Source organism: Coregonus clupeaformis, chromosome 8 (assembly GCF_020615455.1).
Source record: "Coregonus clupeaformis isolate EN_2021a chromosome 8, ASM2061545v1, whole genome shotgun sequence".
Lineage (NCBI taxonomy): Eukaryota > Metazoa > Chordata > Actinopteri > Salmoniformes > Salmonidae > Coregonus > Coregonus clupeaformis.
The window spans coordinates 5092645-5112053 of record NC_059199.1 but is presented as its reverse complement, the minus strand read 5'-3'; the positions used below and the strand labels follow the sequence as shown (position 1 = coordinate 5112053).

At 44.0% G+C, this 19409-nt stretch overlaps 1 protein-coding gene across 1 annotated transcript in view; it reads left to right on the top strand.

Annotated features, from left to right (window-relative positions):
- Positions 1-4645: 4645 nt before the first annotated feature.
- Positions 4646-19409, top strand: part of LOC121572102 (adhesion G protein-coupled receptor L3-like) — a 240196-nt gene continuing 225432 nt past the window's right edge. Inside the window, 4 exon segments of the mRNA XM_045221718.1 lie at positions 4646-4693; positions 4695-4760; positions 4762-4791; positions 4793-4857. Of these exon segments, the coding sequence (XP_045077653.1) occupies positions 4664-4693; positions 4695-4760; positions 4762-4791; positions 4793-4857 (191 nt within the window). The 5' untranslated portion in view covers positions 4646-4663.

Below are 19409 nucleotides of genomic sequence, written 5' to 3'. Positions count from 1 at the left end.
CATCCATTCCTCCCTCCATCTCTCCTTCCATCTCTCATTAATTCAATTAAATCAGAGCTCATTTAAATTGGCCGCCCTCTGATTTGGTTTGTGTAGTTTGCAGTCGGAAACAAAATACTGTATTTCATCATGATATTACCTCAACATATCTTTCATACTGAGGTTTTTATTTGGCCTATTTCCCAATCCAGGCTTAATTTGAGATAATATATTTATTGCAAATCATCGACTGTGTGCATGCTGGTGCTTTCAGAAACTGGTTGACAGTAGAAAAGTTGAATAATTGCACAAGCCAGTATAGGGACCCTTTAGTCTCGGAAAGCCAGACCCTAGGCAACAGTGACTAGGATCTGGGATTGGTTACTTCGAAAAAGATGGAGAAAAAAATAATCCGGGGAGGGTCCTCTTCAGATAGACAACACTCCCAACAAATCACGAGGCAGACATGCCAGAACGTCGCAATTTGAAACTAAAGTTTGCAGGCAAAACCTTTGTAGTGGTTTTAGTGAAGGTAGTTGACGCAAACTAGCCACTTGCGAAACACACTCATTAAAACAGTCTCCTGAGTCTCCTGAGTGGCGCAGTGGTCTAAGGCGCTGCATCGCAGTGCTAACTGTGCCACTAGAGATCCTGGTTCGAATCCAGGCTCTGTCGCAGCCGGCCCGCGACCGAGACTCATGGCGGCGCACTAATTGGCCCAGCGTCCAGGGTAGGGAGAGAGAATGGCCCGGCAGGGATGTAGTTCAGTTGATAGAGCATGGCGTTTGCAACGCCAGGGTTGTGGGTTCGTTTCCCACGGGGGGCCAGTATAAAAAAATATGTATTCACTAACTGTAAGTCGCTCTGGATAAGAGCGTCTGCTAAATGACTTAAATGTAAAAATGTAAATGTAAAAATATCCTCCGTGATCTCCCTCTTGCTAGCTACTATTTTGTGTCCGGGGATGTGAGCAACAAGTGGAAAGGCAGTGACACGTAGTGACGTATCCGTACAGATGTGTAAGCCAGAATATTGGTACATTGTGGGAGGCAACCCTTCTGTTTAGAGAGAATAGGGACAATTCCAATTGTACCAAGTGTGTTTATCTCAATTATGACAGCCATTTACACAAACAAACTCTCTAATCTTAATATTTGCAGTCGTTGACCCCTTCCATCTGACATTTTTTCTGTTTTTGGGCGATCAACTGAAATGCGTGCCCCAAAGGCCCTGTTTTGATATTAATGATGACTTTTAAATGTCATTACTAGTCTGCTCTGTCTGAGCTGAAGTGCCCTGTGGCTCAGAGGGAGTAAAGGAAGGAGGGTGGGTGGGACGGAGGGAGGGAAGGGGGTCTGGGCTGGTTTTCAATTACCCTAGGGCCTCAGTGACGCTCTACATGCAAGCCATATTGAGAACATGCAATTTCCCCCCATTATTTAAGGAAATCTGCATTCAAGGCCTGCAATCAAACTCCTCTTTTGGTTTTCAATTTGCAGACTCTCAGAGTGATTTGAAAGCTCGGGAAAGAGCGACATTATTTCAAGTGACCTTTCGAATGCCCTTTTTGGTGAGTAATTGCGTTGTTTTAAATATTTATTTGTGAATTATGGCATGTGTCTGTAGAAATGACTCGCTCCTCTCGGTAGATTCACTGTGAATTAACACTTTTAGATGAGTTGAAGTAAAGACATCTTTCTTGACCTTAAAGTTTTATCAAGCGAGTTCTCCCACAATTCTACTTTTATTTTGCGTATTCAGCAGAGTGCTCGTCAAGAGACTTATCTTGGGGGAAGATCTCAGGAGGATGAGTAAAAGTACAGCAGAATATTTCTCTCAAGTATTAGAGAAATAGAGAGTGGAACAGGATAGAACTGAGAGCTTAGATATCAGGAAGGACTTGAAACTCCATCTTGCTTTTAGCTTGGTGGATGTGTAGACTAAGTTAGCGATACGGGCACACGGGCAGGATGCTGGGGTTGGTAGCCGGGGAATCTGAGGCCAACCCATCGTCACCTCCAGGTGCAATTGTAATTATAATAGAATTTTGACTGCTCCGGTTTAAGCCTATTTCGGGCGTTTGGTTATTACTTACATTAGCGGATGAGGGAATCTGGCTCCCAAATGTTTTTGTAATGCTTCGTTTCCTTGTTTGTTTTAATATGTGGGAGGACTATATCGCTTGGCTGACATGCTGTGTTGTTGCCTTGTCTTTAGGTTACAGAGTGAGAGTCCCTTTTTAAGATCCACAAGGGATGTTGAGGTCATGCTAACTGCCCAGTCAGTTGTCAATGGACAATCAGGGGAGTACAAAATGGGACCTATTCAAAAGTGTGTCCAAAAATATTCAGACCTATTAAAACAGTATAATTCAAGAAATACAATCAGAGAACACTTTCAAGTGTATGCTGGTGTCTTTGTATACTTTCATGTTGAGTTAGTATAGCAAGTACAGCTTAGGATAGGCTGTAGTAAGCTATGCTAGTTTCGACTCCCATCTTCAAGTATGACATGGAAACACTATTAGCGTTCCCTTTCTCAATGTTGGTTTATCATACCTTTGATGTAATATGTCTGTTGGTAATTGGTTCTGGCCAACTTTTGAAGCTGCATATATCATGACGTTTGATGTTTGATTACAGTTGTGTGTATACACTGTATATAGAAGTATTACCAGTGATGGACAAGTTATTAACCATGCCTGCCATACCATAACTTGTGAAATTTGATTTGAACAACCTAGGATAATATGGCATATTGTGTTGCTTAAAATTGTACATGGATCAATTTGTTCTTCTTTCTTTTTTAGAGTATCTACTGCACTTACTTGACCCAGTGAATTGAAATAGATCAATGGTACTCGGTAGAGCAAACTCATGTTTAGGCAAGCTATTCAGCAAAGCAGAGGATGAAACTTCAATAGAACTCCAATCTGCTTATAAATTGAATGTGGCATCGCGTTTTGAGCATGAATGTGGAATAAATACGATAGAAAATAAATTAATTATTGATTTCAGGGATTGCGGGGACAAAATGGCATTTATAAATTCAGTTTGGTACTTTGGTACTATCATAAGGGGGTGGTATGTACAGATTTTTGGTCCACATTTGCTTATTTATTGTTTTACTATATGGATGGTGTCATCCTTTCCATATAAATGGGGCTTTTTGCTTTAAGTGGCAATTGCTGTACTACTTTGAAAAGAATGCCTCAGGTATTCTAGATTGAATTAGGTGCATGATATTGAAATTGAACAAGCTTACTTGTCAGTGGTTTATCAAAGATTTTTGTTACAGTAGATATCATGCAACAACTTTCATGTATCACGTTAAACATCTTACTAAACTACCTCTTCAAGGCCCTATTTTGAATACATTTAACAAAGGAGGCCAGTTGAGAGAGAGAGAGAGAGAGAGAGAGAGAGAGAGAGAGAGAGAGAGAGAGAGAGAGAGAGAGAGAGAGAGAGAGAGAGAGAGAGAGAGAGAGAGAGAGAGAGAGAGAGAGAGAGAGAGAGAGAGAGAGAGAGAGAGAGAGAGAGAGAGAGAGAGAGAGAGAGAGAGAGAGAGAGAGAGAGAGAGAGAGAGGAGAGAGAGAGAGAGAGAGAGAGAGAGAGAGAGAGAGAGAGAGAGAGAGAGAGAGAGAGAGAGAGAGAGAGAGAGAGAGAGAGAGAGAGAGAGAGAGAGAGAGAGAGAGAGAGAGAGAGAGAGAGAGAGAGAGAGAGAGGAGAGAGAGAGAGAGAGAGAGAGAGAGAGAGAGAGAGAGAGAGAGAGAGAGAGAGAGAGAGAGAGAGATCCATTAAGTACACACATACTGGCTGTCTATCCCCCTTCCAGCCGATGATAAATGTCTTCAGTACACATTGTCCAGTGTTGGCACTACAACACAGACACTTCTGTTAAGGGGTGTTTATGAAAATCCATAACTGTCACGGTCCCCCATGGTCACTCAGCCCAACGTTTACGTTTCCTACTCATTTTTCATTCCCACTGTAAACACCAAGACCCTAGACTCTCTCCACTGTTCGTCTGGAGAGAGGCAAAGCAGAAACGTCCAGACAGACAACAGGCTCTGGTCTCTTACCATTACCATTTGGCTGCCTGTGGTAAACAATGATAATACTGCAGAGGGCTAGCAGCTAGTCACTCGTTCACCCCTCGCCACCTTCCCTGTTAAGCGGGCGTGGCCCTCAGCTCTAATTGAATAACAACATCATGATTCATGCGTTAATTGACCACCCGCCGATAGAGATGTGTGGTAGATATGGATGTTTTATTGGTTGAGTCAGGCCTCTTCTCTCTTATGCTCTCTTACAGGTTGGATGGTCATCATGAACACAACTAACATGCTCCCCACCTACTCTTTGACTGATCTTGATCGCCATATCTCTCCCTCTCTCACACAACCTATAGCCATGTTATTGTGCCTCCCACCCCAACAAGGGCCCTGTCAGCCCAGCTCCCTACCTCACAATATCTGACCTTTGCTCTAACCTCACCTTCTCTCCATCTTTCTCGCTGTTTATCTTGGTCTAATGGTTAAGATATTAGGTTGGCTATTGGGAGACCCAGGTTCGATTCCCACCGGGCACATGTGTCCCACATAGTAAATATACCTACTGTTACGCAGTGTTTGCTGACGTAATTTTCTCTATGTACCCACAGCTTCAGTCGAGCGCCCATCCCGATGGCTGTGGTTAGGGAGGAGCTGTCGTGTCGAGAGCTACCCCATCGAGCTGCGCTGTCCGGGCACCGACGTCATCATGATCGAGAGCGCTAACTACTGGCCGCACCGACGACAAGATCTGCGGCGCCCGACCCGGCACAGATGGAGAATATGCGCTGCTACCTGCCAGATGCTTACAAGATCATGTCCCAGAGGTGAGAATCTAGAACTGTACATCTATATTTCTGCTGGTGAGAATCTAGAACTGCATATCTAAGTTATTGCTGCTACTGTACCTTCCTAACCCCTACAAGACCATGTCTCAGAGGTGAAGATCTAGAACTGCATATCTATGGATGGTCTCTCTATATTACTATGAATAGATTGTCTATGCATGGTAATGATCATTGACACCTGCCCCAAATACTGCCGTTGCAATTTTGGCTACCTTTTATTGAGTCTTTGTCTGGGGTACATAGACCAGAGTGGGGGGATTTATGTTATGGGGAACAAGTCCTCATTGAAAATAATAATTGGTGTTCCATTTCAATTTCTGAATTACGTTTACTTGGATATAGATTTGATTGAGACTCTCTGAGGCGATTGCCACTTATATTACAGGCGCCTCTCGCTGTTATCGATTTCCATTTTTCTCAAATGAGATGAAAGGTGCTACATACATAGTCCTGGAAGTGTATATTTGGGACATATACACTTTTGAATCCAGTGTATACGATACACTTGACATGTTTTATTACAAGGGGATTTCATGAGTAGGACATGTTTGGGTATAACGTTTTATTTAGAGATCGGAATTACGAGGATATCTTCTGCAAATGTTCCACGTTTGAAGAAATCCATCCTTGTGTTCTCAGTAGAATAGGTTAAGAATTCCAATGAGTCTAGAACATTCTCAGATCGAACACAATAAATCTCTGTCTTGGGTGTAAATTCATACCACCTATACATTTAGCCTGTGATGGAAATCAATGTTCATTTGAAATAATTTGAATACATTAAATCTTATTTGTCTAAATAAATAATATCTCGGTGAGCTCCCCTGCCAGACCTAAGCGCTTTGTGCAGAGTTATGGCTACATTGTGGAGAAACCAGGAAATGGAGGCCGATTTGTCAGTGCAGACAGAGAGTATACAGCACTTTGACAGTGATTGAAGAGAATGTACACATAATTTGATGATTTACATGAAGCAAATGTATACATGTCATACAGGCTTTGAGCATACATGCAACTAATGTGCTCTATTTAAGAAAAGTAAGCACATTCATTGTTATTTTTTGGAATTTGGTATGACTATCATTATACACAGTATTGGGTAACTTAGTACTAGGAATGGTTGTCTGTAAAACCATTTTCCATAGATACACAGCATGATTTGGTTCAAGCCCTCTTTAAAAGCTGCAGACATGCACCTGGATTTGTAGCTGTTGTCGCGCTCATGTTGTCGTCAATAGGTTACGAGCACTCCAACGAGATAAGGTTTATCTAAATTGCTTTTCAGTGTTGACGCGTCCCCGTTTTCCAAACCCAGTGTTCCATGTGCTACCCTTTTGAGAATACTAATGACGTTCTGCACATTATCTAACTGCCTCTCCCTCCACTTTGTGTAAATGACTAAAATGTAAAGTGTGTATGGCATGACAAAAGTGAGATATGCACTAGTGTGAGAAGTATGGATAAAAAGTCAGATAATTGATCCGGCCCATAGCATCTCCCTCGTTCTCCTTCCTGCACCACCCACTCAGAAGAGTAATCCCTGCTGGAAAGAATCGAACTGGAGATGAGGAAGAAACAGAACTACAACGAAAAAGACAACCAGAAAAAAAGAACAACGCCAGGGAACTGCACTTTTCTCTTTAGCATCACAGAGCTAGCGGGGGCGACTCACAAAAGATAAACGGCAAGTGAAACCCGATTCAGAGCGAGCTCTTGTTGTGTTTGGGGCAAGGTTGACAAGGGGAGGAAGGTTGTGGGTGGTAAGGGTGGCTCGGGGAGCAGGGGGGAGAGTCCTGAGATATTTGTAACATTGGTAACACGGCTAAGACATTAGCATGTGAATAGGGATGCACAAGGGGTTAGTTAGCACGATGCCCCCGGCTGCAACCGAGCTGGCACAGCTATTGCTAGGAACCCGGTAACTAAGCTCATTAGAAGAAAAAAACAGGAATAGAATCAAAACAGAAAGTACAACTCTGAAAATTGTCCCTTCAAGACTACGGATAATGCAGAGGTTGACACAAGATGAAGAATGGGCCCCAAAACGGCTCGCTCAGCGTTTGTTTGCTGAGCTTTTTCCTGATTACAATTGACTGCCTTTGATCATATTATCTAAGTATTACATAACAGTAAGTACATTAGCGTAGTGTTTAGACTTAGCTTAGATGTTATAACAAATAGAAAATAGCAGTGATTGTTTTCGTGTCTATCTTTAGGTGTTTGAATGAAAAGTATATTGGTTACTTTCATGTTGTTGGCTATTGGCTTTGTACAGAATGTCCTCCAAACGGAATTGGCATTGGCACTGGCATACAGTCCAGGGACTGAGGCACACTTCCCTGATATTTGATATCCTACCCTGTTGTGCCTTCCCTCCCCTTTAGTGGAATGCTCCTCCTTTGGGATTTCTTAACTTTTTCTCCAGCCCATGAGCCACCTGTCTTTCCTATTGGCGTGGTCTGGGAGGGTATCACTAACGTTTTCTTTAGTAGGGCAAATCGGGCTGCAAGCTCAGACTCTAAGCTAACATCCATCATGAGGAAAATACCCATCCATGTCACCAAGCCCGCTATCAGTCAGTACACATTTAGTCAGCGCAACTTCCTTTCCCTTCCCCTCCCTCTGACTATTAAAATAGGGCCCCATTGATATTCAGAAGAATGGAATGGAATGACCCCCCCCAATAGCAAAAAGGGTTGCTTATCAGCATACAGAGGCTCCTCCAGCAAGGTGTTTGGTTCCATTAGTCTTTTAAGCAAGTTCTAATATCTCCTGCCTGAGTGATAGCACACCGCTGCGCCGGTGAGTGCCGTAATGCATCTCAAAATGAAGGCTGTCTTCCCAACATGCCCCCGACAGGATGAATGGCTCTGAGTCATTACTGATGCTCTCGCATGCAGCGGCCATTACGTGTCTGGAAAATCACAGCCACTCAAAGACGTGTCACCTGTGTGTGGCGCCGGGTTACGACTGGAAGGTGGCTAATGATATTGTAATTCAAACATATGACACCGGGACTAATTTGGGCGTAATTGGCGGCAATTACCATACTTTAGTCCGCCTACTCTTCCCAATGAATTTTCTCTGGCAACTAGCTCTGTATATTGAGTGTTTGGGAGTTATCTACATGCAGTTTATTGTTTTGGTGCGCCTCTTGAAATCTCTCCTCAATAAACTCTGCAGTGAAGCTAGATTATTCCTCAGAAGTGCTGCTGCCCGTCCTCTACAACACAGCGCTATCATATCAATCGGGCTTGATCTCGCCAACACGCAGGTGACGCGCCGTACTTCAAAAACGAGCGGCAACGATATCGAATAAAATCCTCCATAGTTTCCTCATCATCAGCGGCCCAGCGCCTCTTTCCCAGAGGTGTCGTGGCCTTCACAGCTAGTAATTACCGGCGATATCAAAGTCGTATATCACCCGGCATCTCTGCAGACCTCTCCGGGTACCTTAAGGGAATGCCTGATAGGACGAGAAGAGGGTCCCCCCATTTCTATCCCTTTTTCTCTGAACTTTCTATCTCCCCCAGCTCTTCCTCTCTCTCAAAGACTGTGAGGCATTGGGTCTGCTGATTCTGTCTCTACACAGGCAAGAGTCTCGCCTTTCATCAGCCAAGTGCAGTGTTGTGTCTGCTCCCCGGTTGAGACAAACACTGAACATTTGAAATAGTTACAGTCTAAAAACATGACATTTGAAGGAAAATATGTTTTTGTAGCAAAAGTGACTCATTTCATTGCTTTGATTTTACACTAGTTCCCAGTCATTTCGATGGATATTTACCAGCAGGTTGAATGTCAAGGGTATTGCATCATTTACCACTTGGGATTGAAGCTACAGCTCTTTAGTCAATAGTTCATTTTCTTTTACAAGTACACCATAATAGTTTTTTTTGGCTTCCTTCACTTTGTCATATGCAGGCTAGAATGTATGAAACAAACAAAGTATACTTAATACTTAAAACTCCTTGAAAATGTAAAAGCAAACTGATAAGAGAGTGAGGAGGGGAGGGGTCAAAATCCTACTCCTAATCCTTAACATCCGGTCGAGTTTCCGTCATTCTTGGCATTTGACCTACTTCAGGGTTTAAAGATTTGATAAGATATTTATTTAAAAGAGAAAAGATTAGCTGAAGATGTATGAACAATGTATGCACTCACTTAACTGTAAGTTGCTCTGGATAAGAGCGTCTGCTAAATGACTAAAATGTAAGATCCTTTTCAGTTCCAATGCCCTTCCTCAACCAAATCCCTTGACTTAACTATCATAAGCGTACATTTCACTGGCTAGATAGGCAGACACTCAGTGTATATTACAACACTGCAGATATCCAACCAAGTGGCAAGTAAATGTAAAATAAAATCCAGCATTCATTTGTTTTGGCATTCCTGTTTCTCAAGTCACATGTTGATGCACATTGTGCATTGTTTCCTTGATCTATGGTTTTTGCGTCGTTTTATCAGACACTTATAATGGAGCACATGGCATGTGACAGTACAATTTACTCTTAATACATGTTTTAGGGGTATTCACGGTCTATTTGGTTACCATCAGTGGTGGAATCCATGCAATGCTAGTAATATTTTGAGGAGAGAAAGAACACACCACTAAAGCACAAACCAAGCGGAATGTCCTTCCACAGAGGGGTTAGAGTCCCTAGTTGCCCCCAACCACGAGCTAGAGAGTTCAGCCAGGCACAAATGATTCTACATCCAACTGCCTTGTACCCCATTACGTATTCATCCACCTGCATATTACCACTTCTGATATCTCTCATCTCTTTTTCGTATAAAAGTTTGGCCGTTTGAGTTTTGGTGATATGACATGGAATAGATGAGCAAGCATGGTGTAACAGGAGTTCGCTGAGCTGAAGCGGGATACTGTCTCATCTAAGATCAATTGGCTGTCTCTGAGGGAAAGTCACCTTATTAAAAAAAGGCTTTTGCCATTTTGCAGCACCCTAACTCATGTTTTTAAAGGGAGGTGTCCCAGTTCATGCATTGCAATGCATTATTTGGTTGGTAGTAGATAATTGGTATGTTTGCATTTTAAATATATGATGACCCATGGATACAACAGTATATGTGATTTTGGTTGATACACAGTATGTAGTTTGGCTTGGTGTTGAACTTCCCATATAAATCAAAACTTGAGAGAAAATTATTCGGTTAAGATGTGTTAATGCATGAATTGAATCTCTGAATTAAAAACTATCTTACAAGTGGTTCTCACACACACCCAAGGGATTGGATGCAAGGTTATTTTCAGAAAGAAATCACCAGCCTCTAGTATGGAGAGTTTGTATTTTGTCCATATTTTCTATTGAGGACATTGTGTGCTGTATGAGGTCTATATAAGACCAACAGCAATATTTGTATTAAGTTTATAAGGCAGAGCAGTTTGGCATATCTGTCCTTACTCATACATGTCTTGCAGGGCATGCAGTGCCGACAAACTATTAATCAAGCTATTTCCCTCGAACCATGGTTGTGTTGATCACCTGTCAATTATAGATTCCATCAACCACCGCATGAGATGATGGTGTGTTGTGAACACCGAAACAAATGTGCCATAATGAAATTGAGCCAAGGGAGGTTTTCTGTCAATACATCCAGTAATAAGTAAAAGGGTAATGATAGAGAAGACAGCTCTGACAGAAAAAGTAATATCCCCTTCGGAATAGAAAGAACATGCAAGCAATAAAATTCATTCCAAAGTCTGATGATTACTTTAGGAATATAAGCCCAATTTCCATCTGTGCATGTTTGCATTCCCCGTTCATCTCCCTCTTTTCAATACAGTGCCTTCTCGCAGAAAAAAAGAAAACAATATGGATAAAGTCACCTGACATCCATTACCCCCTCTCGTTTTTCATCCCTGCCTGCCTCCATTCTCTCCATCCGGCTTGATAAGAACCTGCTGCATTTCCATTTGGCCAATTGGGTACAGTAAATTCATCCTGGCAGTCTAACCTTCCAGCCTACGGGCAAGCCCAGGTCATAGACCAGATGAGACTTAATGGTGATTAAGAAAATAAGGGCCTAAGCTGGCAGTGGAAAATGTTTTTTTTGGAGGTTTTCCTATGCAGAGCAGATTGATAACTCTCAAGGGCTAGAGGGAAAAAAATAAAGGATTGAATCCAGCAGCCGGGGCGGTTTGAGAATCCCTATGTCGGCTGCCATTTGGAGTTGTTCCGAATGTCCTCTGGGTTTTCTTATGTCCTCACACGTTGAAGTAAAAAAGTGGATGGATTTGAGAGGTTTTAACTTTTCAACTGTTACCTGTTCTCCTCAGGAAACCCCAGCATAGCTCAGGCCTGACGTGATAGAATGTCAGATTAATGGCCTTGCACGGTGCGGTCACTGGCTAAACATGTGTCGTAATGGAATTAAAGTAAATGGTCAGGAGGAGGAGGGCTCAGTCCATTTGTCAGCTGTGGGATTTGGTTTCACTTGGATGCCCCAGAACAGTAAAGAAAGAGCTAATTCAGACTGGGGGTAGGTGGTCAAATGGCACACTGGAAGCACACAGACTCCGCTACCGTCTGATGTTTTCCTCCTTCGCTCAGAAATCCCTCTGTTGTTTTTCCTTTCCGTCTTCCCTCTAGTTCTGTTCTTCTCTTAATTGGCAGGCAGGAGTAGACACATATTTTTGATGTCTACTACAGCTCGCTGCTTCCTCCAGTACGCCGACTCAAAGCGAAAGTGCAGAGGGGGGCAATTTCTCGATTTGTCGTCTTATGTAGGAGTGGGCGGCCGACTTCGCTTGACCTTTGGGTAACATTACGTCGATCCATCCTCGCCTCGGAGATAAAACATCATCATGCTTTTCTGATTAATGTCTTGTCTCTACATCATTACCAGTCCTTTCCCATTCTCTGTTACTCCCTTTCCTGCACCCTGCCCCCCAAAATAACTTTCCCCTGATGTAAATTCCTGCACTAATCACTTGCACTGAGGGCTATTTAATTGAAATTGATGAGCGAGTGGTAGAATGGTAGAATTCACCTGAAAGACTGCGCCCCTATGAATCATGCTCCAGGTGTCAGACCAGGCTCCACGTTTCATTACACCACAATCGGGTGATTTAAACCAGTCTAAATTAGCTGGGTAATGAAAGCCTCTCCTCGTTTGTACCATATTTTACCACTCCTTATACATCATCTACAGAGAACTAGGTAGACATGGGGAGGTAGGGGAGGTAGGCCAGAGGGAGGTAGGGGAGGTAGGTCAGAGGGAGGTAGGTCAGAGTGAGATAGGGGAGGTAGGTCATAAGGAGGTAGGTCAGAGTGAGGTAGGGGAGGTAGGTCAGAGGGAGGTAGGGGAGGTAGGTCAGAGGGAGGTAGGTCAGAGTGAGGTAGGGGAGGTAGGTCAGAGGGAGGTAGGTCTGAGGGAGGTAGGGGAGGTAGGTCAGAGGGAGGTAGGGGAGGTAGGTCAGAGGGAGGTAGGGGAAGTAGGTCAGAGGGAGGTAGGGGAGGTAGGCGGGGTAGGTCGAGAGGTAGGGGAGGTAGGTCAGAGGAGGTAGGGAGGTAGGTCAGAGGGAGGTAGGGTGGAGGTAGGCCAGAGGAGGTAGGTCGAGGGAGGTAGGGGAGGTAGGTCAGAGGGAGGTAGGGGAGGTAGGTCAGAGGGAGGTAGGGGAGGTAGGCCAGAGGGAGGTAGGTCAGAGGGAGGTAGGGGAGGTAGGTCAGAGGGAGGTAGGTCAGAGTGAGGTAGGGGAGGTAGGTCAGAGTGAGGTAGGGGAGGTAGGTCAGAGGGAGGTAGGGGAGGTAGGTCAGAGGGAGGTAGGGGAGGTAGGTCAGAGGGAGGTAGGGGAGGTAGGTCAGAGGGAGGTAGGGGAGGTAGGTCAGAGGGAGGTAGGGGAGGTAGGTCAGAGGGAGGTAGGGGAGGTAGGTCAGAGGGAGGTAGGGGAGGTAGGTCAGAGGGATGTAGGTGAGGTAGGCATGAGGGGCCGAACTCGTTAATTTCCTTGGGAATTACCTCACCCGTAGCGGAGCGCACTTAGCCATACTTTTGTGTACTTTAGTCCTGAAAAGAAAACTGCCGTAGCCTGAGACATCTGGTAGGAAGTCAATATTTATGCTCAAATGAGCTTTGAAAATGGTGTAGTTTCTGATTGTTTAGCTTGTCTACCCCTCTCTCTCACTGCCGGCCCAAGTGGGGCAGTCATATTGAATCATTCATGAGAACGGGAGCTCATTTTGGAGTTTGTTTGTCAGGGTTGAAGTCAGATTTCTCTCTGTTGTGCCACTGCCAGCCCTTCTAGTTGTCGAGTCGAAGGGGATCTTTCTGGTTTTCTCCCAGTGTCTTTACAGCTGTGGATTTACTGCATTTGTCACGGAGCGCAGTAAGTGTGTGGGTTGTTTGTATGTGTCAGCTGGCTTGGCCGGGCGGCACTGTGTACTCAGACGATGGGGAGAGAGTGTGGGTTAATCTTGTAGGAGCCGAACCCCAAAGAGGTGCCCTGGTCCTCAGTGAAACGGTGACTCAAGCTGTTCGTCTGGGACGGCGTCCAGTTTTAGCTCAATTCTGACGTTATGAGGGACTTTGTCCCAATTCCCAATGTATTCTCCCAATCCATATTATGGATATTCTCTCTCTCGCTGTCTCTCAATCTCACACACACTCCTCCTCTCTCAGTGGGCCGAAGCTGGACATGAATGGGTGGCTGCGGGCCAACTCCTATGGGTACGGCACTCAGGGGAAGGAAAATTGTTACCGCCGGCGGTGCCACCTGCTTCCACAGTCGAGGCCCGGAGGCCCCTTCTCTCCCCGTTTTCCTTTCTCAGGCAAAAAGCGAGTCCCTGGGGACCCGTTTCTACCAGGCATCCCTCGTTCACCTCGAGTCACCTCACCTGCTCCGTCCATTCCTTTTTGGCAGCCCGTCCAGTCGTCCATGCATAATTGTGTCTCGGATTTCAAGAACAGGTTTTTCCCCAAGTAACGCTTTCCAGACAAGTTTGTATAGGGGCCCCTCTGATGGCTTTTACAGTCTGGGATTTATGCCTTCATTTAAAAGTCTCTTTGAGGCTGTCTAACTAGTTTCAAATGGTTTTATTTATTATTACATGGGGTGACGTTTCAGTTGTTTTGGCAACTGCCACAACTTCTGCGCTGATGGTTTCCGCTCCACAATCTATAGGTTTAATATGGAATTATATGAAAGGGGATGTATGGGATGTCAACTATCAATCTTTAATCTGGAAAACTGATGACACAATCCTTATGATCAATGTTTCATACCACAGTTGCATAATTCACTTTGATTGATTGCAGACGTGGTGTAGAATATTCTATCAGTTTGTACCCCACAACCCTAAACATATAGAAAGCTGTTCTAAAATATATTCAGAATGACGATAATACTGTAGTCAAGGATCATGTGTGGTTCATGTGCTGGGAGCTTTTGGCAACTATCTTTACATTTACATTGAAATGGTGACTAATGCACAGCATTCCTTGTGTGTATGGGTGTGTGTGCGTGTATGTGTTGGTGTGTGCGTGTGACGTGTACCTTTCATGTGTCGGATCAGTTTATCTGGATAATTATGATGACACCGTAGCACACTCAACATTGTGTGTATTTATAATATACAAAATATAAAGGTCTTAAACCTTTTCACTTCCTGTCTATGATATAATGAATGCATCATGGATACTTGCAGGATGTTACTTCATTACATCATATCTGCATGTTTTGCAATACATTCACCCAGGCCCGGCAGCAGGATTACCTCTGCAAGGGGGCATCAGGAATGGCTAAGGGGGCACAACTATTTTCGCTTGCTGATAACACAGGATGGATAATAATCGATAGTACAACTACACACAATGTATTTGCAGCCACGCACGGCTGTCTTGCCCCAAGAATACAGGCTACTGCACCGATTTACAAACATGGACAATTCATAAACGACTCGAGAAATAGCAAGTTATGACAACGCTACACAGCTACATGCACAATACCCATCAATGCAATGCAAAACAGTTGCTAATTAACATAATAACACGTCCCCATGCCAATACAATGCATTTCCAATCGCGGAAAGCAAACAATAATGTAGAATGCACTACCACGACTTAACGGTACAATGCAGCTTGGACGCAGCTACCAAGCTGTCTTCCCACAAGAGTGCCGTACTACGCTGCGTATGATAGGATAAATTAGTATTCCATAGCAACGAGTTGTTTATGGCAACACTATAGCTACATCGTTACTCAACCATTGGTCAAGGTCTACCTACCCTCATCAATGTAATGCAAAGCACCTCTTCTACCATGTAAAACAACATTAAAAACAATCCGATTATATTATAAACCAAACATTCCCGATCACATCACAGAAATCAAGCAGTAGACTTGGCAGCAACGCTAATAAATAAAATCACATCTACGCCTATTTCTGACATTTGCCACGCATTTCCAAAAGCTAGCAAATAACTAAATAATACAAGCCCAGCCAGGCTGCCTGTTCTTACCCAGATTCAAAAGAGTTGCAGCCACCTTGATGCTGTGTTGAACCTCCTCAGCAGTTTCTCGTTCCACTCCCCACGGAATTTGCTTGTACGATCCTTCTCAAATGCCAGTTGGATCAGCTATTCTTTCCTCCTGTGCAACATGCTCCATCTGTGCTCACCGAATATGTTTTTCAATGTTGAAAAAGAGTTCTCCCAAGTTGCTCCAAATGTTAATCCCAGCTTCAATGCCATCTATCCAAAATGATCTGTGTAGTCCATTTTTCCTCTCCAGATTGGGCGATTTCAGTCTGTAGAAACTGGTGTGCGACAGTTTTTTAATTTGTTTAATTTAACCTTTATTTACTAGGCAAGACAGTTAAGAACACATTTTTATTTACAATGACGGCCTACACCGGCCAAACCCGGACGACGCTGGGCCAATTGTGCGCCGCCCTATGGGACTCCCAAACACGGCCGGTTGTGATACAGCCTGGAATCGAACCAGGGGGTCTGTAGTGATGCCTCAAGCACTGAGATGCAGTGCCTTAGATCGCTGCGCCACTCGGGAGTCCAAACTCAGCTTCCACAAAGTCTCCAGAGATTAAGTCCAGCAGTGGTTTCACCTTTTCCACATCCATAAAGGTTTCATTCTCTGGGTGCAAGGCACACAGGGCCTCAACAAGTTGGCTGTTTCGTTCTTTAAATCTTGCAGACATTTCTCCCAGTACAGCATCCAGAGTGCTGAAAAACAGTATTTTGCACTCCCTCTCATTATCCTCTTCTAGCTGGCCCATTGTTGTTTCCACCACATATTCTTTCAGATTACTACTCACTACTCTTTGCCATTTGCTTGGAGCGGGGGTGTCCGTGTGCTTGTATTTCTCCCATAACTCCTCAAACTCACTGTCACGTCGCAGTTTTTCCACACAACTGTGGGCACTGCGGACGACTCGGATACCAGTGTACAGATCAGTTGCTTCAGCCTGAAGTAACTTGTTAGGGGGGTCAAGCAGGCTGAGGACTTTGTGGACCATGAAGGCAATGAATCTGAAGCTCGGCTTGGAAACAGCTTTCAATAGGCCCACAGCCTCAAGTCGCACCTCTGTACCGTAGGTGTGGGTACTCTCGATTTCTCTGAGCAGGTGGATGATGCTGTCCAGAGATTTTATAGTGACACTCACCGTGGCCAGATGACCAGTCCATCGCTGCTCAAGCAGCCGTTTCAGTTTCTCTCCTGTATATTGTGCAGCCACAGTTGGTTTCCTGAGAAACTTGTAAAGGGAATTACACACATTAAAAAAGTCATCCAATGCACCCTCAGAGGACATAGCGTTGCACTATGACTAAATGCAGCTCGTGGTTAAAGCAATGCACATGCGTTACTTCCCGATTCAGCTTGTCCTGCACTACCTTTTGCATGCCCCCATGTTTACCAGACATCACACTGGCCCCATCATAACATTAACTAATAATCTTATTGGTGCTAAGGCCAACATTTGTTAGCTCTGACAGGACCAAGTTAGTCAGCGATAAAGCATCACATTCTTTACTCATTGCCATTGACAGTAGCCACTCACAAACACGATTGTTTTCGCCCACGTAACGGAGTACAATTGAAATTCCTATTTTCTTACATTACAACCTGTAATTTAAATTGATTTTTATTTGGATTTAATGTAATTGACATACAAAAAATATTCAAAATTGGTGAAGTGAAATGAAAAGAATAACTTCACAAAAATAAATAACGGAAAAGTGGTGCGTGCGTATGTATTCACCCCCTTTGCTATGAAGCCCCTAAATAAGATCTGGTGTAACCAAATACCTTCAGAAGTCACATAATTAGTTAAATAAAGTTCACCTGTGTGCAATCTAAGTGTCACATGATCTGTCACATGATCTCAGTATATATACACCTGTTCTGAAAGGCCCCAGAGTCTGCAACACCACTAAGCAAGGGGCACCACCAAGCAAGCGGCACCATGAAGACCAAGGAGCTCTCCAAACAGGTCAGGGACAAAGTTGTGGAGAAGTACAGATCAGGGTTGGGTTATAAAAAAATATCAGAAACTTTGAACATCCCACGGAGCACCATTAAATCCATTATTTAAAAAAATGGAAAGAATATGGCACCACAACAAATCTGCCAAGAGAGGGCCGCCCTCCAAAATCATGGGCCAGGCAAGGAGGGCATTAATCAGAGAGGCAACAAAGAGACCAAAGATAACCCTGAAGGAGCTGCAAAGCTCCACAGCGGAGATTGGAGTATTTGTCCATAGGACCACTTTAAGCTGTACACTCCACAGAGCTGGGCTTCACGGAAGAGTAGCCAGAAAAAAAGCCATTGCTTAAAGAAAAAAATAAGCAAACATGTTTGTTGTTCGCCAAAAGGCATATGGGAGACTCCCCAAACATATGTAAGAAGGTACTCTGGTCAGATGAGACTACAATTTAGCTTTTTGGCCATCAAGGAAAACGCTATGTCTGGCGCAAACCCAACACCTCTCATCACCCCGAGAACACCATCCCCACAGTGAAGCATGGTGGTGGCAGCATCATGCTGTGGGGATGTTTTTCATCGGCAGGGACTGGGAAACTGGTCAGAATTGAAGGAAGGATGGATGGTGCTAAATACAGGGAAATTCTTGAGGGAAACCTGTTTCAGTCTTCTAGAGATTTGAGACTGGGACAGAGGTTCACCTTCCAGCAGGACTATAACCCTAAGCATACTGCTAAAGCAACACTCGAGTGGTTTAAGGGGAAACATTTAAATGTCTTGGAATGGTTTAGTCAAAGCCCAGACCTCAATCCAATTGAGAATATTTGGTATGACTTAAAGATTGCTGTACACCAGCGGAACCCATCCAACTTGAAGGAGCTGGAGCAGTTTTGCCTTGAAGAATGGTCAAAAATCCCAGTGCCTAGATGTGCCAAGCTTATAGAGACATACCCCAAGAGGCTTGCAGCTGTAAATGTTGGCATGTTGTGTAAATGAAATTATACAACCCCCCCAAAAAATCAATTTTAATTCCAGGTTGTAAGGCAACAAAGTAGGAAAAATGCCAAGGGGGGTGAATACGTTCGAAAGCCACTGTATGTGGCATTGCGGGGAATTGTGCATAAGGCACTAGCAAGTTACTTGTCTTTCCTGAGTGTATAATCTAACATCGGCAGGAATAGTCGACCTCCCCTCTTGCATCCAAAGTTCCCCTGAGAGGAAGCTCGTTGACAGCAAGAAATTCCACAATGTCCACAATCGATGACAAATACATACGATGTTTTGCAAGCTGTGCAGAATTCACAAGTGTTGAAATCTCAGCTCCCTGTGCATTCCTTGCTTGACTTTCTGTCCAAAGTACCATGCATTTCAAATGTTCTTTGCTTGATGCATACCTCCCCTGTCCCTTGTTGCTATCAATGGCATGTCGGCAGTTATTATATCCAGTTTAGGTGAATGCCTTATTGGCGTTAGCATTGGAGCCGATGTAACATTTTCGACAAGGATAGCAGAAAGCTGCATCTGCCTTATATTCCAGCCACTCTCTGCCTTTGAACCATGCGCTACAAAATGGCAGTTTTCTCCCACAGTACAGGTGGGTTGGGTATTTACACAGAAAAACCTGTGCTGGCTCCTCATCACTGAGGTCGTCAGGCACTAACGGGGGCCTCATTGCTTGTAATATCCTGATGGTGCTGCTGCTAGGTTCGGTCTTGGCGGCTGCAGGCCCCTCCTTGTGTTGGTTACCTAAAACTGAGGGGGCACAATATTCTACACACAATATAACATTTACACACAATACCCCATAATACCCCCATAAAACAGGTTTTTAGACATATTTGCAAATGTATTAAAAAAACAAAACTGAAATATCACATTTACGTAAGTTTTCAGACCCTTTACTCAGTACTTTGTTGAAGTACCTTTGTCAGCGATTGTAGCCTCAAGTTCTTGGGTATGACGCTACAAGCTTGGCACACCTGTATTTGGGGAGTTTCTCCCATTCTTCTCTGCAGATCCTCTTAAGTTCTGTCAGGTTGGATCTGGAGCATTGCTGCACAGCTAGTTTCAGGTCTCTC